General features: G+C 49.3%; 2 protein-coding genes across 2 annotated transcripts in view; one reads left to right on the top strand and one right to left on the bottom strand.

Annotated features, from left to right (window-relative positions):
• CSUI_007419 (adaptor complexes medium subunit family protein) overlaps positions 1-12,296 on the top strand; it is a 14,253-nt gene extending 1,957 nt beyond the window's left edge. The window contains exons 1-13 of the mRNA XM_068067564.1: positions 1-861; positions 1,711-2,001; positions 3,016-3,151; positions 3,629-3,779; positions 4,580-4,634; positions 5,672-5,751; positions 6,651-6,725; positions 7,467-7,893; positions 8,770-8,832; positions 9,678-9,736; positions 10,177-10,231; positions 11,062-11,131; positions 11,822-12,296. The exon at positions 1-861 is cut by the window's left edge and continues 1,957 nt beyond it. Of these exons, the coding sequence (XP_067920462.1) occupies positions 571-861; positions 1,711-2,001; positions 3,016-3,151; positions 3,629-3,779; positions 4,580-4,634; positions 5,672-5,751; positions 6,651-6,725; positions 7,467-7,893; positions 8,770-8,832; positions 9,678-9,736; positions 10,177-10,231; positions 11,062-11,131; positions 11,822-11,868 (1,800 nt within the window). The 5' untranslated portion in view covers positions 1-570 and the 3' untranslated portion in view covers positions 11,869-12,296. The remainder of the gene's footprint in view (positions 862-1,710; positions 2,002-3,015; positions 3,152-3,628; positions 3,780-4,579; positions 4,635-5,671; positions 5,752-6,650; positions 6,726-7,466; positions 7,894-8,769; positions 8,833-9,677; positions 9,737-10,176; positions 10,232-11,061; positions 11,132-11,821) is intronic.
• Positions 12,297-13,567: 1,271 nt separating this feature from the next.
• CSUI_007418 (14-3-3 domain) lies at positions 13,568-18,558 on the bottom strand (the record flags this gene model as incomplete). The annotated part of the gene is made up of 7 exons (XM_068067563.1): positions 13,568-14,668; positions 14,851-14,905; positions 15,501-16,544; positions 16,908-16,989; positions 17,614-17,708; positions 18,078-18,147; positions 18,553-18,558. 5 exons carry the CDS (start codon positions 18,556-18,558, stop codon positions 16,132-16,134), a joined length of 666 nt encoding a protein of 221 aa, XP_067920461.1. The 3' UTR covers positions 13,568-14,668; positions 14,851-14,905; positions 15,501-16,131.
• Positions 18,559-21,017: the final 2,459 nt, after the last annotated feature.

The raw sequence follows: 21,017 nt of genomic DNA, 5'->3' as shown, positions 1-21,017 counted from the left end.
TTCTTCTCTTTCTTTCTGGGAGGTATAGGTAGTATGCGAACTCAGGAGAAAGAGAATACAGTCCTGTTGATTGAATTTCCCAGGTCCCCTTAACAAACAAAAAGACACCGTGTGATCAGAAGACTAAGAAGAAGGAGAGAGAGGGTGCATGCTTTCTATTGAAGAGAAGGAAGACCAGAAATCGATGGAGAGCGTTTCTCGTGCAAACGCTGTGCGGAAATTTGTGACGGCATTTCCCCGTTGGTGAGAAAGGAGCTGCTGAAGGTACAGCCCAGACAGGGGTACTAACGACTCTGCGGTTTTTCTGGCGCATCGCCGTTCTTGTCTTCCTGTGTGTTTCTTCCCGGAGTCCCCCTAGTAAGCCGCCTTTCTTTTTGAGGTCGCTTATTCTGCCACAGTCTGAGACCGAAGGAGAATGAAAGTTCTGGCAACCTAATGCAAGTGGTCTTTCTCGCGTCGACATAGACCTGGGGGGCAAAGGCAGAGAGAATATCTCTTTTTTCTTTATTGTAAGTGACAGTCGTCATTAGCTTCCTGGCATCACTTTGCTGCGTAACACTATATATAAGAATGGACTCCTTATTTGTTCTGAACAATACCGGGACATTCCTAGTGGAGAAGCACTACGGTGTACGTACACCTCGCGATGCTTGCGGACCTCTTCTTCAACGTCTTATTGCTGCTGGAAGGACAGATGGAGGGAGTGACGGAGGTGCAGGAGGGAGCTCCAGTGGTGGTGGAGGTCGGGGAGGATCGAAGGCAGCAAGTCTCTTGCCAAGAGTGATGAGAGGCGCGCGAGGGACCATTCTCCTTCATGTCAGCCACAATAATCTTCTCTTTGTTGGCGTCACGCATCAAGAGGTATGCACAACCCGGCCGTCAGATGTACGTACGTACGCTGTAAATTTATTCACATGCCTCTCTGTTCGAATTAAGTACGTGGATCCGTGTGGCATCTTTCTCTCTTTCTCTCTCTATATACATATATATATATATAGTGGGCACAAGCAAAGGGAGACAGAGGCATTTCCATCACGTTTTGATGACTTTTGTATGCACTTCCGATCAGATCACTGTATCCTCTTTACAACACTTACAGTATACATGCATGGCATTTTTCTGTATGTTTCTCCTTCTTTCTTCTTCACTGCTCAAACTTGTGCCATCTCTCCTCCTTCTTTGTAGCACTCACATACACCGTCACCTGTCCCATGCCAGTGCGATGGACCGTGGGGTAGTTTCAGGTTATACGCGGCAGAGTCGTGCTTGTTAACGTCCCGCGGATGAACCCCGTGTCCGTTTCATATGCAGTCAGGCAGTTGGTCCATGTGTCTTTGTATCGCCTCTACAAGGTTGGCCTTTTGGGCATGTTTCCAGTCAGTCAATATCGCTGTGCATCTACATACCTTTTTCACAGTGGTTTAGAGAGACAGATACATCAATCTACAGGACTCGATCATCCGGACAGTAGAGTCTTCCGTCTCTCTTTGTGGCTCACTGCCCAACAAATTCAACAGAAAGAAGACAAGAAAGAGTAATACCTGTTTCGTCTGAGCGTCGAAGACTTCAAAGACGGCTACTTGATAGAGGTGCTGTCACCTTTATTTCTGGTTTTGTTCGGCTGTGTGGTCGGTTTTCTCCCTCTGTTTTATGCCTTATTGCTGTCGCCCCGACTCGTTGTTTTGTCTCTTTTCTCTCGTCTTGTATTAGGCAGAGCCCCTTCTACTGCTCGAGTTACTCCAGCGCATGCAGAGTGCTTTAGCGTGGTATTGTGGAACGTCGACCACTTCTGCATCTGCAAGCCTTTCCTCAGCCCTTCTAGGAGATGGAGGCTGCTGTGCAGAGTTCAGTCTAACAGAGGAAGCTTTACGGAGACACTATTCTCTGGTGTATGTACTCCTTGATGAGATGAGTGCATGCGGGTATCCAGCAACTGTCCAAGGAAATGTTCTACAGATGCTTGTCCCTCGGCCCTCTGTTATGGAGGCTGCTATGAAGTTGGTGAGGGAGCTTCAGGAGTACAGGCATATATGTATCCTTGGCATTCTTCGTAGATATGCGGATCCTCAGTCTTTATTGATACACCCCACGTTTCTGTTCCATAGCTTAGCATTTCTTTTTCTTTTTTCGCCCCCCGCCACCACTTTTTCGGAAAACTAAACCGATGGTGGTCTCGGCATACACATACCTCTTCTCATCGAGAGGCATTGTCTCCTGAGCGCATGCAGCTAGGCTTCGTTTGTAGTTTCGCGCACGTACGTATAGAGCGTCTCCTACTGTAGTGTTGTTCCTGCATGTTGACGGTTGTGGGTCAAGAACTCCAGCGAGGCTGAGTGTTCAAACCCCCCAGCCCCTCCCTCGCCCCGGCGACGCATGCGATGTATGTCATTTGATGATCTGCTAGGACTTCCTTCTCCTTTTGAGTGTCTGTCTTCCCTCTGGTCGTGCTTGGCATGTAGCACTAGTATGCCCAACAGAAAGAACTCTTCGAGGTGAAGCCCTGGGTGGAGAACTACCTTGGAACTTCGATTCTATCTCGAATCACTCGTTCATTTCGATGCACCACTGCTTGAAGACTAGAGATGCCGAGATATATATCAGAGAAGTCTCGAGGTTCTCTCTTTCCTTTCACCTTGTCTTTTTATTTCTCTTTCAAACCTCTCCATCATTCATCCGCACGGATTCGATGACGTGCTTTCTTCCTGTCCTCTTCTGTTTTCTATCTCCGTACTTCTCAGTTTAGTTCTTCTGATTGAAGACTTTGTCGGTTGTCATCCCCCCATGTGTTCAGCTGTCTGCTGTCTTCTTTGGTGGGTGTTTGTTCTATATCTTCTCTCTCCTCATGCCTTCTTTCTTTCTTTAGGTACTTCTTTCTTTTCTTGGTTTGTCTCGATGATGGTCTTCAATTATTGTGCCCTTTTCTCTTCTTTGAAATGATGTCAGTGCATGCCTCCTTCGTCCTCTCTTCAAGTCTCAGTTCTTCTTGCTTTCTTCGTCTTTCTGTCTCTTTTTTAGGTAAATGGGTCGTCACAAGTTCTCAGCTCTCTCGCTGCTTCTATAGGACTCTCGCAGAATTCACTCGGCGGAAGTTCAGGCATAGGAGGAGGAGGAGGATCCCAAGGCTTACAGCCATCCATTGAATCCCGTGCAGGTATCTAGTGCAAAGAAGAAATCGACCTCTTTAGTTATTCTCACCCTCTCAAACATTCTCATCATTGTGGACAACTTTCTCAGCCTTCTTCAGTCCCTTGTTTTCAATACCCATAGGGTTACTACAACTGTTCAAATGTAAGTAGAAGAGATGCCATGCTGTTAGGACACCGAACACCCTCCTAGGTATCAAGAGATGAAGAAAACAAGCGTAAGAGTGAAAGAAAAGAGGAGAACAACTTCATTCATTCCGGGAGCTTTTGTATAGATCGCTCCCGTGACGATGATGAGAGATGGTCTTGCAGAGAGATGGAGCTGTTGAAGCGATGACGTTCTCTTGTTTCTAAGGACTTCTACTACTATCACTACAATGGGCATTGATGGGTCTTCTTTTCTTTCTAGGAAGCGTTTTCTTTTCTTGTGCGTCTCCCTACTCTCTCGCTTTCTCTTTCTTTCTCACTCTGCTTGCCTCGTCTAGGCGAAGGTATGGGTCTAGGAAGTGGTTCAGGAGAAGGAGGAGGCATTAGTGGGGCAGGAAGTGACTGTTGGTGGAGAAGGGGGAACGTCCATTATGCTTCAAATGAGGTCTATGTCGATGTCCTTGAAAGTATTCACGCCACAGTGAACTCGTAAGTTTCTCTAGCCTTTTAGAGCCGGCCATCCCTTCGTTCTCTTTTATCTTTGTTCTCTGTTGACAAAGACGAAGACAGAAAGCGAGGGTGAACCGAAGAGCCGTTATGGGTCTGGATAGACAAAAAAAGGTGGAGAGATCGGAGCGAGAAATGCTGCCCCTGGAATTGAGTGATCTAGATCTGTGGTCAAAGAAAGAAAGAAAGAGTCGCAATCCCTTTAAGGTGTGTGTCTTTGCATGAAAGTGATGAGATGGAAGTGGCTACTGAAAGGTATTAGAGGTTGAAAGTAAAACAAGAGGAAGAAGAAGAAGTGGGTACTCTTCGTTTCCTGTACACAGACGTGTGTCTTTCTTAAACTCGTGTCTAAGTCCTTCTGTGTTTTTTGGCGGGCGCATGGGTAATCTTTGCATCCTCTTGTTACGATAGAAAGCAGAGAACATATATACAACTTTCTTTTCAATACTATTCTCTTACCCACAGCCCTTCTTTTTCCTCCTCTCTCTCTCTCCGGTCTTCTCTCCTGCTGTCTCTGACTTCTCACCGAGCGGTACGATCCGCTTTTCTTCTCCTCATCTGCGTCGGCTTGGGAGAAGGAGAGATTCTTTCCTTATTGGACGCGTTGAGCTGTGGTTTGACAGAATGAAACCGAGCCAGTCACAGGCAAGACAACTTGGGCTTCTTCTTCACCTTGAATAGCCTTCTGTTAATCTCTCTCTGTTGTCCTATGTCTTCTTTGTCTTCATCGCGCTTGCTTCTTCGTCTGTCTTTTTTCTTTCGTCGCTCCGTCTTTTCCTCAGGGATGGGAATATGGTTCAAGCCTCTGTCACCGGCGCCATACAAATGAACTGCCGCGTATGTCTTCTCTCCTCCTACATGTCTATATGTATATATATGGCCATGTGCGCCCTCATGTGAATACACAACCCGATGTGAATATTTCGCGTACGTTGTTTGTACTTTTATCTATCCTCGGGACTATGTGTACACATATACCTGCGTCTATATCGTAGCAAGAATGTCGAGGAACGTACCTTTGCCTGTCTGCGAGATTCTTGGAAAAGAGAGCCAGAAAGTTGTGAGAGAGAAAGCCTTGTACACTGTATGAGAGAGGAGGGCGTGTTCAGTGGAGAAGAAGCCTCCTCAGAAGTTTTCATTCTTTCGCGTCTCAGTCTCTTCGTTTTCTCGTCGTTCATCCGTTCTAGGCAATTTCACGACTGGCGATGTGTGCAGTGTAATTCCTCCTATCTAGAAGGCTTCGGTCTTCGTGCTTATATTGAGTAATACACTCGTAATAGATGCGGTTGTACATATGTGTTCTATGTGTATATACTTCTCTGACACTTCTCTTGGGGTGTGTCTACTCATCTGCGGTGAGCTATGTATGTAGGTACGTGTGTCTGTATGTATCTATACATCTGTCAAAGAGACTCATCATTCTGAGTGGAGATTTTCCCCCGGTGTGTATTCCTGTACGCAGCTGAATGAGAGCCGTATATGTCACGTATATCTGCCCGTTTACCTGAGGAAGACAAAGATTTCCCTTAGCTTTCGTGGATACAAGAATCATGAGGTCGTGTCTGTTGTCTGGTCCGATTTTTCTTTGTCTCGGGAGTACATATCTCATCATTACCTTTCCTTACGATTTGTACGTGGCTCTTCATACATATTTATGACTCCCACCACCCTCTCTTTTCTTGTATATCAGTCATATATACATGCATCTCTCTATGGTATGCATGCTCGATAGCATGTGTATGTGGTGGAGTGGTAAAAGCGGCATATCCAGCATTCTGTTTTCTTGTCATTGTCCTCTCTGTGAGTCATCGTCAAGCAAGAGATCTCCCTTGTCCCTCTTCTAGTTTGCTTTTTGAATCTCATTTCGTCTTCAGCTCAGTGGATTGCCTGAACTATGTTTAACTTTGAGAAGACCCCAGTTGTTGAAAGACGCCTCCTTCCATCCTTGTGTAAGGTAAGATAAGAAAAAAGAGAGAAGGACAATAATGATGTCATCAGGACAGCTGCAAATGACCGCCATGATCTCTTCTTGATCTTCTCCCCCATCCCTCGCTTCTTCACTCTCTTCCCGGACATCTGTTTCACCTTAGTCTTCTCGTGAAGGCTGACTTTTCAAAGCAGGCCAGTCGATGTTGCTCTTCATGCTTCACAACTGTTGCAGATCTGTCTCTGGTATCTGCGTATGTGTGTTTCATCTGGCAATAGGGGTTAAGCGCTTTTACCTTACTAGCTAGCTTGTAAGACCGCATGGCAGCCTACTTAAAGCGAGGAGAATACTACTGCTCTGAGGAAGATTGTTTCCCTCGCTGCATGCACTCTTGAGAGAGGCGACTGCTCAAGAAAAGCATGCAGGATGTGAACCGATCTCCTAGAAAGAAATAAGACGGTCACAGGCTGAAGTGCCATGTCGATCTATTGTCTCACGTCATCACACTGGATTGGCAGGAACCAAGTCTATCTGAATATTAACCTTCAGACACATCTGCACACGTGTACACCAGAGTGTAGTATAGTCCGCGGACGTCTATGAGGTAGTTACATATACGACACGTATCTATATATATATATATGTTTCTATGTAGAAGAGCGAAGTAAGTATCTTGGTGAGGACTGAGAGTGTGTGTGTGACTTACCTCGAGGAGGGAAAGGAGACAAGAGGAGATTGTGAGTGATGGAGATATCGAGAACGAAGGAAGTCTTAGTCTATCTAGTGAAAAAAAGGCTACTTTCTCGAAGGGGGTCGAAAGAAGCTAGGAAGAGAAATCAAGAGATGATAAGAGCGTGTTTTTCTCATTTGATGCTGATAGTACGTATTTCCTCCTTCTGTCGTTGTCTTCATGGTTCTCCACACAGACTCTCTCGTTTCAAGCGTGATCATGTCTTGTCTTTCTGTCCGCCTGATGGAGACTTCGTTCTCACTCAGTACTGGTAAGTAGGAAAACTGGCTGCTTGGCCCGTCTCTCATTCCTTCTTCCACACATGCATACCTATGTGCCTGCATATATATATATGAATCCACACGGATAGTTGTATAGATACATATGTGTCGTTTCCTGTTTGTATATCGGTCGTGTAACTCGGTCCAAACGGGTCTCCGTTCTACTATAGATGCAGACACTTCGAGTTCTATCGACACATAGTCGAGAAGTGCTTGTCTGTAGACCATACTTATCTGTTGGTAGTACCCAGTTCCTTCACATATCGTGTAAACGGGGGATGCTTGGTTCTGTACTGGAGTGGAGAGAAAGAAAATCTCTCTCCAGTTCTGGTCCCTCCTTGTATGTGTTTTTTCTTGTTCTCTCGTCTATACTCGATCAACTCCTCGACCTGAGAAGGCCCGGCCTGCTTTCTGTGACATCTGTATCTGCGATTTGCCCTTGTATCTCCTCTTTTTCTACTTGTCTTCTTCTCATGTCTTAGTACTGAAAGAAGAAGAAGAAGAAAAAGAAAAATGCAGAGTAAGAACACCAGTCGACTTGTGTGTGTGTATCCGTAGTATAAGTGTATTTATAACTCTAGAAGACTCTTTCAAAGATTCTTTCTTCTCTTTGAAAAAGCCAAGAGACCTTTGCTGTTGAAGAAAGCCCTTAGTTTTTCTCTCTGTATCTCTTCCTTATTTATCCCGTCATTTCATCTGTTCTGTGTCTCCACCATATCTTGATCTCCCAGGTTGTGCGATAGTCGTTTCACTCTTCCTCTTTCTGTCACCGGAAGTATTTCATTTCCTTCATCTTCGACGAGATCAAGCTCTTCTTCATCGTCTTCCAGTGGATTTCCTCTCCTAGGCTCTAAAACAAAGAAGCCAGGAGGAGGTAGTAGCGACAACTCGTTTTCTTCTTCTTCTCTTGGCAAAGGAAGTGGTTTTACACCATCAAAGAGCCGAGGAGGAGATAGTGGAGGGGGAGGGCTAGGAAGACTAGATCTACGATTGAATGCATTTTGCCCAGTAGGAAAGTCTTCAGCATCATCTGCAGGCCTTGGAGCTGATAGAAGAACGATGGAAGGTGTATGTGTTATGATACAACTCCCCACATTTGTACAGGGCGCTACCATTACAGCCACCTCTGGTACAGTCCGATTTCTCCACACCTCGTCGGTGAGTGCGAGCTCCTTTGGTATCAAAACAGAAGATGTTTTTTGACTGGATTACTCTAGTGAGAAACCAGAATCCAGCGCGGTTCTGTATCGATTTCTTTGGCCTTATGTAGCGGTGATGAGCGCCGCCTGAGGTCATAGATCGATAGATAGATCGACTGTATACGTTGGTATCACTTGTGACGTCCACGTGTATGACACTGTCCTGATCCGACAAGGAGGACCAGCTATCGGGAGTACACAAATCATCCTGTATGTCTCCTCCGCCGGTAACGCCACGGGCGCGTGGGTGGTCATAGGTACACTCCCGTTCCATCCATCTCTGTCCCGTACACCTGCCTGTATCAAATACAAGTATATGTATCTGTGGGAGTGTATGTCTTCATGATTCTTGACTGTCTCAGGATGTGCTTCCACACGTGATCAGTAGTTTGTCTATTCCTGTCTTTTCAAGCGGCAGGTCTGCCTACGTGATGTTCGTCTTAAATACTATACTGTCCTATACTCCTTACGTGCATATCTGTTCCTTGTCATGTTTGTGGCAACCATCAATTGCACTACTCTTTCGTCCTGGTTCATGCTTGTGCAAGAACATCCCCTACGCACTTCTTCGTCTTCGAATTCACCCTTTTTCTGTCTCCTTTTCTACACGCGCTTTGCCTCTCCAGTGCTCGTACAAAGAGAAAGAGAGACGACTGGTTCTGTCCACTGGAACCACCTGCACTTAGAGGAGGCCACTGAGTTGCTTAGAAGAAAGGAGGAAGCGTGATTGAGTCCATGCGTCTGTTTGTTTCTTTCTCCCTTTTCATGGCCCTCTCTTTCCTTGCATACTCACTCTCCTTCTGTTGCAACTTGACTCTATCCTGTTATTCAACAGACATTACTATGGGAGGTCGGGTCGTTCGCTTTCGATGCTCCTACACAGCGAGCCGAAGGAACGGTGAGTTGTTGTGAACCAGTGATGGATGGGGAACCTTTTCTTCTTTCTCCGGATGTCTGTTATATGCTCCAAGCACGTAGGTGAAGGTAAAAGAAAGGAAAATGAAAGAAAATATTCTTCTGTTGAAGAGGAGACTTAGATCATTCTCGCTATTTCTGCTACTACTGCTACTACTACTACCACTTCTTGCCGGTTTTCTTCCGGTAGAGAGTTTTCAACAACTACCTAAGATGTATCCACATGTATCTGTTTATCTAGACATATGCATATGGATACTGATAGTTTCGGTGACAGAGCATTTGATGCCTATCCAAATACGCGAAAGCAGTCTTGATCAGAATGCATGGAAGATGTTTCCTGCGTTTATTTGTTCATTCAATCTCATTCTCTTCTTCTTTACGTCTAGTTGTGTATGTTATATCTCTCTTAAGACTTCTTGGTTTCTCCAGCCAGGTTTGTGGGACTTTGCTTACACGCCTAAAAGGCTTCTGCCATTCTTTCCTAGAGGGGCGAAGCGTACAAAGATGTAGAGGGTAGATGCCACTTTTGTTGATCTCTGGTATTGAAGTGTGCTCATGTCTTACCACCACCCTGTCCTCTGCCCACCTACGCTTGAGAAAAGCAGGATTTTCTTGTGTGTTTTCACGACTTCTCTTTCTTATAACTAAGCGCAGATGCAGTCTAAGCTTAGGCTCTGATACTAGACTCCATTCTTCTATGTGTTTCGAGAGATTCTTTTCGTGTCTTAGACGGAGTACACGTTGGCTATGGATGCTTGTCACTTCTTGAGATTCCTCAATAAACATCGATTCTCGCGGCATGTGGATTGTCTTCCCTTTCTTCAGCTTTCTCTCGTACCCGAGGAAGGAAAGCGGTTGGATGTCTTGCCTCCCTGTGAAACCTCGTAAGATAAGATAGGCAAGTTGTTTCAGGACTGTCGTTGACCAAAGTAGATGTAGATCTGTCTTCTCTTACGGAGTAGAAATGATCGAAAGACGACGACAACAACAAATGCACGATCGAGGTTCTCACTACTTCTCTTTTATGCTCGTCTCTTGATTGGCAATCTACTAAGACTATCAGCGGTACCTGGCGAAATTCACAACACGTCTTCATGATGTTTTTACATAGACTTGCTTTCGGCGTTCGAGCTTGGAGCTGCGCAAGACACTTCACAAAGTGCTGACATTTCGTCTGTCCGGGCACTCTTTCTCCCTCTCTTCCCTTTTCCTATGTGTAAATGTACCTTCGTTTTTCTTACAGTAGGATAGCAGTTGTTTATTCCTGAAGATCTATGCTCTGCTTTTCCCAGATGGTGCGAAGTTTCAACGTGTGTATGTACAGATTAGTTGCCAATGTCCAGTTCCTCATCAAGAATTGGGTACCTTCGGGTTTCAAGGTAAGCCTGTAAGAGAGAAGAATTGACGTCTCCAGAAAATAGATAGATAGATTGAAGATAGATAGATAGATGCACAGAATGATCGATGTCAACGATGAAGTCGCTTTGTATATTCCGACTGGTGAGCTGCAGGAGTCTATGTAACTCCTATGTTTTTACGTCACTGCATAGGTGCATATACCGTCTACACGTGTTGGGGACTGTAGTGCATGTGCATCTATAGCTATATATATCTATATGTGCATCCCTATGAACTGCTCGATATATGCGGAAATCTCTTTTCAAAGATTTCACAAGTGTGGTACCCACTTGAGGGTTCCAAGACTACTGATGAACTAGGGGGACCCTCCTGCGTTTTTGTCGTCTCGTACGTAGACTACGCCTCTGCTCTGTACAGTTTGTGGCTGGGAGTATGAAGTATACGTGTGTACCTACTACTACGCGTGCACTGGTTTATGCATTCAGTGGGTGCACTTGTCGTAGAAGAGTTTCTTGTGTGTGTTCGGGAGGGCTAGACTCCTTCTGGCCGCTCTGTGTTCTTGTCAAGCCGTCCCCGAGGTGTTTGCTTTGGTGTGTGGCTTGTTCAAAGTGACTCTGGTCGTATACAAAATCAGTCGACACTTTTCGGCTTCTTATCCGTCTGGACCTTCGTGTCTTTGATGTACAGGTGTATACGTCTATGTGGCTCGGCACACCAAAAGGAATGAATACATGCGTCTATAGAAAGAAGAGAGTGACAGATACACATGTTAGACACGTTTGACAGGAACTGATGATGGTTTAGATACGTCCCGGTTTTCATTCTGCGCGCGTGAACTGTTTCTTTCCAGTTGGACTCGCTTGATGTCTCGGGTATCAACGTGCCACCCTACAAGGGCTGTCGGTACAGCACAGTTGCAGGTGAGCGGGTCTGCCTTTCTGTCTCCCTCTCTTCTTTCTCCGTCTTTTCTTTCGCTTGAAACTCGTTCATCTCTTTCTCTCAGTAAGAAGTGGAGGTGTTGTTCTGTCGAGGATCCGATATTAGATATACGGTCTCTTTTACGTCTGCATTACGGAGTGTTGCGGGGTGTACTTTACTCGTGAGATGTGTGTGCCGCGCCGCAAGATCCGTGGAAAGGGATTTCTTTTTTTTTGGATGACTCGCATGGTTGTATCTGCGACGAGTCCAGGCTTGCCCATGAGTACTGTGTTCTCTACAAACTCTGTACAGAATGATCACGTGCTTTTCTTTTTTGCGGCTGTGATCAACACATATGCACATTTTACGTTGTTAGACAAGTGACACCATCATTTAAATGCAGAAGAAACATGCATCTGCTATTCTTATCTAATACCATCCGTCTTATACGTCCTCTGTATACCTGGTTTGCATGCCTCTAAAACGCAGTCATGTCGTTGGCAACAGTGACACAACAGCATCCAAACCTACTGGGGAGTTTCTTTATTTCCAGAGAGGAAACGAGGCCCCATGCTGGACGTGATGCTTGCGCTGTTGTAAACCTGTTGACGGAGGGTGATGGTGTGAACACATGTTTCCGCGGTAGTAATGGTGCCTGCGGTTTGACTCTTTTTTACTTTCTTCTGTCCCAGGGAATGTTGAATTCCGCATCGATTGTGGCGGGGGCACACGTTTGTGAAGGAAGTCGTTTTGCTCGGACGAGAAGACAACACGGATGAAGACGAAAGACCAACGGCGGCTTGTGTGGCACATGCAGAGTACGGATTCGATCCACTCGCCGTCTTTTACCGGTCTTTTTCTCCGTCACGATGAGAGGGCTTCTTCCGGCCTTCCTCACTTGAACAAAAGCCGTTACTCGTATTTCACAGAGACAGCGTGTATGTGTGCTGCCATCTAATATATGTGTTTTGGATCGGCGATCGACCAGAAGGAAAACGCAGGAGGTGCTACGCTCTTTTCTCATTTATACATGAGGAGGCGTTTTGTTGTGCCCTATAGAAGAAAGAAATTTTCGGTGCAGGTCTAGTGACGTTTTGCTTTTCTTCGCTCTCCTGTCGAAGGAAAAAGAAATTCATGAAACACTTCCGAGACAACGAGTTTAGTTTGCTTTGGCTTGAGGGCATGCGGTTGTCTGATGGTTTCTAGGGACTGTGTGAGAGACTCGTCAGATGTATGACGGTGATTCTTTTTTTGTCTGGTTTGTGGCGGGCTTATCTCTAAATCAAGAACCACAGCGCCCGAACCTACCAAGCAGGAAAATAGATGCTACTAATATGCGTGTGTATGTATGGAAGGAGACAACGGATGAAAGAAGAAAGTGATAGACAGAGACACAGAAGAAGAAGCGAATGTTAACGTAAGTCTGTATACGGGGCATAGGACCGAAGCTGTCAGTCTCGGAGAAAACTGTGTTTACGTCCTGAAATCGTACACATGTCGGGGCACCGGGTGGGACGGCGGTCTAGGACTCGAACTTGGTTTCCAGTGGAGAGAAGCCGGTAATCTCATAAGAAAGGGGATGTCTTCACTAGCAAGGAGTGACGGATAGAGGCTAGCGATAGTGAGCCATGACAGAAAAGTGGTTTTCTATTCAGTGCCATCAAGAGATGGGGGTACGCATTCGCTGTTGGTCGAGGAGCTTTCAGCAGCCCTCTAAAGGAGATAGTTTTGTTTATGTCCCGGACGTGTCTTATTCCTGTCTTTGCGGGGGACACCGAAGGTTTGTGCATCTGTAACAGACGCTACAGTCACGGCAGTGAAATCAGACGTGAGTCCGATGACCTATGATAGGCAACCTGTAAGCTATGTTGGTCTGTAGCAGATCCTTGGATGCCATCTGTTCTGCGGTCATCGGCTGCGTACGAACTGTCTCTGATGACAACGGCTGGTTAAGGCCCTCCGAGGTACTGCGGGTCTCGGGTGCTCCCCAGGTCGGCTAAGAAGGAAGGGAAGTAACAGAGAGGTAGGGCTGAAAACTTCACCGCAACGGAAGGCCCAATCGCATTGAAAAGCCCAAATTCTTATACCGCAATCACTCTCCCTGGGCATGCAATGGTCGCGGTGACTTCTGCGTTGAGTTTTGCCGAAATCCTGTATAGCTCCAAATCCGAGCGCGCTGGTCGCTGTCTACGCAGTCATCTCGGAAAAGCGAAAAAGACAGAAAAGTTGCCTCGCGTGATTGCTTCTGTCATCGTAGAGTGTGCTAGGGGCAACTAGGTTCTGTCCAGAGCCGTTTGCAGGCGTAGCCCACGCTACTCCAGAGGTGTCATTACTAGCTTTGATGCTGGTGCGAGGGACTCAAAGTAGATGTAGGAGCCAGAACCGTTCTCGACGGTGCCCCCATGCATGACCCAAGGACAGGCACTCGACCATGGCAGCTGTATTCAACCCGGCATCAAGAACTGAGTTACTTCAAAGACTGCTCCAAGTGTTTACGTCTCATCGTAGCGCTCAGGAAGGACTTCTTTCAGCACCCAGCCACCCTTCACGAAGCGTCTCGATTCAGTTGTTTGCAGTGCCGCAGCCGAACCGTGGGAGCACGCGCATGGGGGCCAGTGTGCTTGAGAAACCATCCCGAAGTTCTGCAAAGGGTTGAAGTTCATATGTAGCAAGTAGTCTTGACAAAACCAAGAAGAACCCGTGCAGGTATCGGAATGCATGAGTCGCTACTCCATAGCAAGCGCTCGGATATTATGGGGAGCGCAGTCGCTACGGCGTTCGAAGCCGAAAAAAGGGAGCTTTGGCGGCCTATGTATGTCTACAAATGCACGTGAAGTAATGAAAAGAAAAGCTCCTCGTAGCTGCAGTGATCATTCTGGTTAGTCGGTGTCGCTGCCACCGATTGACAGCTGAAATGCATCCGCGACTCCAGTGCCTTAGTGTAACGCCTGTACTGCGCTAGGACGTCGGATAAGTTCACATCGTGGAGCTGCATCAGGCTCCGGAACCTGCACTAAGACCCAGCCGAAGATTAAAACTCCTTCTTAGAGAGTCTAGTGCTCCCAAATACCGCGGTGGACTACGCCCGTGTGCTCATCGTCAACTAAGAAGTGGGGGAGACGCAGTACCCTTGTGGGGCGGCCCCCATTCTACACCGTCCTCTTCAGGGGAGTTTCGTACCCAACCGATTCCGGAAGCAGGCACTATGGACTCCGAGACCGTGGCGAAAGCCCCGCGACCGCCATCAGAAGTATCGCCCCGTCACGTCGGATTGCCAAGGTACTCTGTTTTCATCTTCGAGTTCGTCTTCACCGCGAAAGCGGCCGGTGGATTGCGGCGGGCACCGCACCCTCTTGCATAACTCCTTGCTCACGAGAGGATGCGCGACGTGTCGAGGCCGGGGCTTACAGCGGCGGCAGGAGAGGAGCGAAATGACAGAGCGGCAGACCAGCAGCGGAGTGGCCACAGTCGGACCCGTCGTTTCTGGAGATTTACAGTTGTTCGACTACTGCATCCTCTGGCGGGCCTCCCTCTTCGAGCTACCGAACCCACGAGCAAACACAAGCAGAGCGCTTATCCTGAAAGATTGCAGACGTCTTGACGGAAGCCGGTGCACCGCTGGATTTCCTTGCTGTCAGGGACCGAAACTAACGCCCCGGCGTCACACTTCACGTAATTCCCCAGTCTTAGGGTCTTTCTCAAGTACCAAGCAGGCACTTACAGTTTCGGTGGTCCAGAGCTCGAGGTTATCTTGAAGCAGTTGCATCATCGCCAGTCTGCATCAAAAACGCCGTAACAGGGCTCGCTGCTGGCCTCATGAACGCTGATTGTACTCATTGTAGTTGTTATTGTTTACCTGCTTATCAATCTTGCCATGCGTTCTGCTGGGAATGTAATCACGTGACCGGCCAACTAATCTAAGGTTTCACCCTTCAAGGAAACCGCGCCACCTCGCACATTGTAGCAGTTGCCGGGGTCACACGCACTAAGGGCGGACCGGGACTACACTTAAGAGGACTAAGGCCGTGCATCAGGATCAGCACGGCAAGGAAACCAGGCAGTGTATGGCGCTACTGTGCTAAGCGGCCGAAGGCTCTGGTCGGAGACTGCAGGTCTCTCAGGATTGTCGCTTTGCTGTCCCCGTTTCCTCTTCAAGGTGACTGACCGAGAGAAGTAGCTAGGCAGGTGCTGCCTGCTTCCTTCACGGTCCGAACCAGCAAAACAGCAGTCACCAACTGCAGCTGGAAGTCTAGATGTGCAAGTATTCCACACAGCAGTGCCGTCCTTCTACACAGCGCCCGACAAACGGGGATTGAGAGTGGCGAACAGCGCCTTGCTGTATTGTGGCGTCGAGTTCCGGGTCTTGCTTACGTGTCTTTTGCTTGCTCTTCATCGAGAGTGTGGAGGGCGGCCGTGCTGGCTTCGATTGCCTGTCGGGCGAGGTCACAAGCTTTGTCTGCAGGTGGAGAAGTGTCAGTGCCGCGCAGTCCCAGGGAGAATTTTGCAGGAAAAGAAGGGAGGACAGAGATGTGCAGAAGGGCCAGGCCTCCTACCTGTCGAGTCCGTTGAGTCTGGAAACTGCGAGCCACCCTGTGGACATAGACTCCCGCGCACACTTTCTCTCTCCCGAATTCTGTTTGTCAGAAGACGAAAGAAGCTATCACTTCTGTCAGGAGCTGCTTTCAGCCGGAGGGCGAAACTCCTGGCTGAAACAGACCCACCCAGGTATCAGCGTGCGCAGCAGATGACCCATGGGGGCAGTCACGCCTGTTGCTGAGACACCCTCGGTCTGTTTCGAACTGTAACTTGCCTGGCTCAATGAGGGCTTCGTAGTAGAAGACGGAGAAGTTCAACGCAATACCGAGCCGCACGGGGTGGCACTCCGGCAGCTCGGACTCTGCAAGAGCGTACGCCTGAAGCAGCAGCCGGAAACGCGGGTCGGTCAGAATAGCTGCCGAGTTCAAACGAGGAGAACTGCACTACGGAGAAGCAGGGCCGGTACTTACCTCTTCGTACGCTTTCTGCGCCGTCTCGACAACGCTCTTGAATTTCTCATCCTGAGCAAAGAAGAAGCTAGCCGGCCCTGTTCGGTTTTTTCGGCTCGGCTCCGATGAGGCGAGCGCACTGGTTGTGTCAAAAGAGACCGGAGACGGTCGCCCGAGATAATAAAGTGGGGGGACGTCGGCACCTTTCGATCGTCACCAGGCCGGGTCACCGAAAGAGATGACGTTGCGCCTGCTGTTTCACTTCGTTTGTTCGCTACCGCTAAAGCAAGAAGCGAAAGAAGCGCATCCACAAGTGGAAGTGCGCAGGCCCCAGTTACCTGAGCGACTTCAGACATATACCGGCAGTAATCCGCTTTCATCTTCAGGTAGAACGCCTTGCACTCGACTGTCGATGCCGAAGGCAAGAGATCTGCGTTGCACAGTGCCGTTATAGTAAACATCCGGGAAAAGCAACAAGATGTTGGTGGGAGAACGGCATGATTCTCTCACCCTTCTAGTTCCCGACCTCCATGTGCGAACCTGTCACCGCCGTCGAAAAGCTTTCACTTGGCTTGGAAAGGCAGAACGACCCAATTTCCAGAGAAATGGTTCTACTCTGGTCCGTTGTAACCAGCCGTGCGGCTTCATTAGCGGCCCCTCCTAAACTTGACAGTTTCTTTCTCCTGAAGCGCACAGACAAGGACTACCGTCCTTGTCTGTGACTACATGAAAGAAGGGACGCAACCCCACCGTCGGGACTCGAGAGTCGCCACGGAAAGTGAAGAAGTCCTACGCTGGTCAATTAGCCGGGTAACTTCATCGCAGCTGTTCTGCAACTGGAGCTCTAGACGTCGACGATAATTTGTCAAGAGATCCTGGACAGGAAATAGGCAGCCCCCCCGCAACAAACTGAAGAGGCTAACGTACAGAGCATAGCGGCCAATGTACTGTACCAGATGGAGACCGCGCTGGGCGAGCGAATAACGGTCCCGGCCCGCCACTGTGGGGGCGAAGTGGGTGTGTGTCGGGAAAGAGCCAGAGGCGTCGATGGTCTTGCCCGCAGTAGCAACGCGGCACAAAGCAACAGAGGTAAACAGACAGAACGACTCGCCGGCCATACGGCGACGTGTCAACTGAACTCTGTCTGCGTAACCCACTGGCGCCGTGCCCTGCAGTGACTGCGCACGTCGAGTGCACCAACCCTCGTGCAAGAAGCATAAAGGAAACAACTCTCTAAGTCCTGCCATGGGTGCCGCAAACAATAAGTACGCGCCCTCCGGACACCCAAACATGGGCTGTCTGCGAAGACGTTGGCAGAGCTAGGAGATACTTTGGATGTAAGTAAATCCTCGTCACGTGTAGGGACGTGGTACTGCGGCAACAGGCGAAGCTACCTCTTCTATGCGCCTTCAGTGGCGCCATAAAAAGCAGACCAGAAAACTCGGGGCTGCTGCCCGTGTGCCTACGGGTCTGCGGAGGCAACAACTGTGAAGACTTACGAGGCGAAGAGTCCCGGCTTCCAGCTCCCGCTGCTCGATGAGAGCCAGAGACCGCCAGCTGGTACGGAAGCCGCCGACAATATTTTTGTAACCGACTGAACCCGAAGGAAGCGCAGACAAATGATTGGAGCCGGCATGGCGGTCAGCGTGGGGAGACTTCACTCTTGTTCTCCTTGTTTCGCAGGCGTCGCTGCCGCAACTTGATAAATCCGTTTGTCCGGCCATCGGTTTTAACACACCGACGGGGGGCCAGGAAGCCCTATTAATTCTTCTCAGCCGTGTGCAGTAGGTGCGGCTTCCCGTGCCGGGAGAATGGCGGAAGGTAGAGGATGAGAGCTGTGTTCTCTCAGCTGCGTTCATGAGCTCCAACAAACTTTGCTGGTCCTTGCAACTGCAACCCTAAACCCTAAACCCAACTGCTGCATCGCTCGCTCGATGTAGCGGGACTCTGTAACCCGCTTTACCTGAGAGCAGGTTTCTTTCTTCATCATTGAGTTCTTCTCCTGTTTCTACTACTTTCTTCATGAAAAGTACCTGTAGCATCAACGTTGTGCACACAGCGGCCAGAGTGGCTTGTCTTCGTGTCAGCCGGTGACTCTCCAAGGGCAACTACGTAGCTTTGTCGCGCCACCTGGCAACACCCCTGCTAATGGCATCATCCCACCGATAAGAATGCTATGGATTGCAACACGTTCGAGTGACTGCTCGAGCCACAGTCTAGGAACAGAGCGCTGCAGCTGTATGAAGTAAAGAGACTCAGTTGCTTGGCTCGTGTAACAGTCAGATATCCCCCACGACTCCCACTGCTGCCGCGGCGGCTGCCTCTCCAGTGCGCAACAGCTGATGCGCTCAGCCTGCCAGACGACCAAAAAAGGAGTCTCCCACTGCACTTTTTTTCTGCAGCGAAACACACGGACTCTGTCAAACTTTGGTTCGCACCACCATACTTGTTGCTGGTAGTTGCAACACTAACTCGCTGTCTTCGAGCACCACGATGACAAGTGTGGCAACACCTGTGAATGTTCGCGTGCGTGCGCACCTTTCATGGCGTACCAGTTTGGGGATTCACGGGGTTGTTCTTCTTGATTCTGTTATTCTCCCTACGAGGTACTACAGGTGCAGCCACGGGTCTCCGCCACGTCTATCCAGGTACTGCCTGATGAAAGACTGGATTGCTATTTATAAAAAGATCAGGGAACACGGCTTCTCAGTGGAATTAACGGTGGGAGTCCACCTGGGCTATCCGCCGTATGCGGCCAGTGTGTTCGGCAGCAGCATCAGAAGCCCGTGAAGTGTTTGTTCGGACGTTGCCAGAGCCGTCCCCGGAGAGCTCACGAGATCCTCATAGCGTTCCGTTTCCTCGGCCAGCCTGGCCATGTACAGGCTATCTTCGCGCGCCATTAGCAGCCTTTCAGGGGTAGTCTCCCGTGTTCTCTGGCTTGTGCTTTCAGAAACCGCGCGCGGCCGACTTCCTACGCACAGACGAGGAGAGGCATGAAGAGCAGGAGTTAGCTTAACCTCTCCCCTCCTTTGTGATATTTTTCAGTTCGCTGTTCACAGAAGCACTAAAGGCCGGCACGCTGCGCCGCCTGCAGGGAATCCACCGGTGCCCCAGCACCGCCCCCGAGAAGCTAGAGCGGTCTCAAACAACCGGGTGCGCTAGCAAGTCTTGTTTCACGGGATAATGCCAAATATAGAAAATGGGTGTCGGCTAGAGGAAATCAGTTGATTTTTTTCATAAAATCGGAGGCCGAGAGACAAGGGCAGTCTGCTTGCAAGAACCGCCGCCGGAACATCCGACCGCACAGTCGTCTTGAGTGGCCGCTGAGTACCAGCTAGTGACTTCGGACACCATGTAAGGAAGCTCACACGGAAACGCTCTTTCTGCAGGTAGGAGATGTCCTTGTAGGAGCGTTTCTTTTGGAGCCCCTCAACAAAAGCGACTAGCAGCCCACTGTCCTGTTCGGGCGCCGAGGTCACCTCACGACGCCAGTCGGTCAGGCGCGTAGACGGAGTTCTACTGCCAAGAGAATTTCCGCAGGCCGGGGAGGTGGCAAGTGCAGTACACAGGTAATACAGCAAGGCAGGAAACTTCGACGTTTCTGGGAGGCGGGATACACCGCAGTGAAGGTGCTAGAGCTCCGGGGTTGCTCAACGGAGGCAAGAACATAAAGCAGGACCAAGACTCTCAAGCTCTTGAGGACCTTACAGGAAAGATAGGCAGAGTGCGTTCCATGGCTGGAAAAGATCGCTTGTGTTTCTGGGAGTTTTCTAGTGAGAGGGATTGTGTTGGCAGCTTGGTTCCCACACCCGTCTCGGCGGAGCGCTGACGACTATGCATGCGGAGAATCCCCGTGACTGCAGGTCTGTCCAACGTCTGCAGGGTCGCCGTGCAGGCGAATCTCTCTGGTGGCTCGAAGACTCAGATCCGTTGTGCCGACCGACCTCTCGAGGAGTGAGGAAACGGTTGTGCTCTATCTTTGCAATAAGCCGGTGTCCCAACTGCCACATTTCTACTGAAGACTCGGGCAACTAGAGCTGATGGATCGGCGCCTAGCTACTGAATGCCTCAGAGCTTCCTCAAATTACCAAGGGAAAAAGCGGGCTTGCACGCTTCCCCAAGCAATCAACGAGTTTGGATAAGCTCAAGCGAGTGACTGTGTATGCGTATGCATCGCCCCGTGTACCTCGAGCGAGTGACGCAGGCCCCGCGTCCCACGTCTCCGGTAGTATATTTCCCTCCGCTCCGTGGCTCTCACCAGTGTAAAGAAGCCTCTGCGAAGAAAAAGTGTGACCGGCGGCGGACTCGTAGGTGCCCGAGAGACAGTGCGACCGGAGCCAAACTGCCACAAATGCCGAGCATCTTCCTAGTGCTTTGTACGAATTTGTCTCCGATCAGTTCGTCGGTGCCTTTGCCCGGCCGTGCACATTTTTGTTCCTCGTTGACACGAGTCGGAGGCTTTCCAGCCTGTCTGGAGACAGTTTGTCCTCGGTCAACCGTACAAAACAGTTGCTGTCGTACCTTGGCACAGCATTTGTGTACATATACACGGTTACGTGTAGCCCTGCTGCAAAGGCTCCGACTCGAGACAATCAATGCTCACGGCCGGTTAAAAGGCACCGAGAACTGATCGGAGGCAAATCCGTACAAAGCACTAGGAAAAGCGGGCGCCGCAAATGTTCGGCACTTGTGGCCGTTTGGCTCCGGTCGCACATGCTCTCGGGCACCTACGAGTCCACCGCCGGTCACACTTTTTCCGATACGCAGGAGTTTGTCACCTGAAGCCGCAGCAGCCCGGCAGGGACGGGTTGATGCTATGTGGTGCGGCAGACGTCCCTGTTCTCTTCGCGGGCGAGGATAACATTCAGAAACAGGGGATGTTTGTGAAAATTTGAATTCGCGA

The sequence above is a fragment of the Cystoisospora suis genome, assembly GCF_002600585.1.
Source record: "Cystoisospora suis strain Wien I chromosome Unknown contig_3922, whole genome shotgun sequence".
NCBI classification, from domain to species: Eukaryota; Apicomplexa; class Conoidasida; order Eucoccidiorida; family Sarcocystidae; genus Cystoisospora; species Cystoisospora suis.
This window is presented reverse-complemented; position numbering and strand designations above follow the sequence as displayed.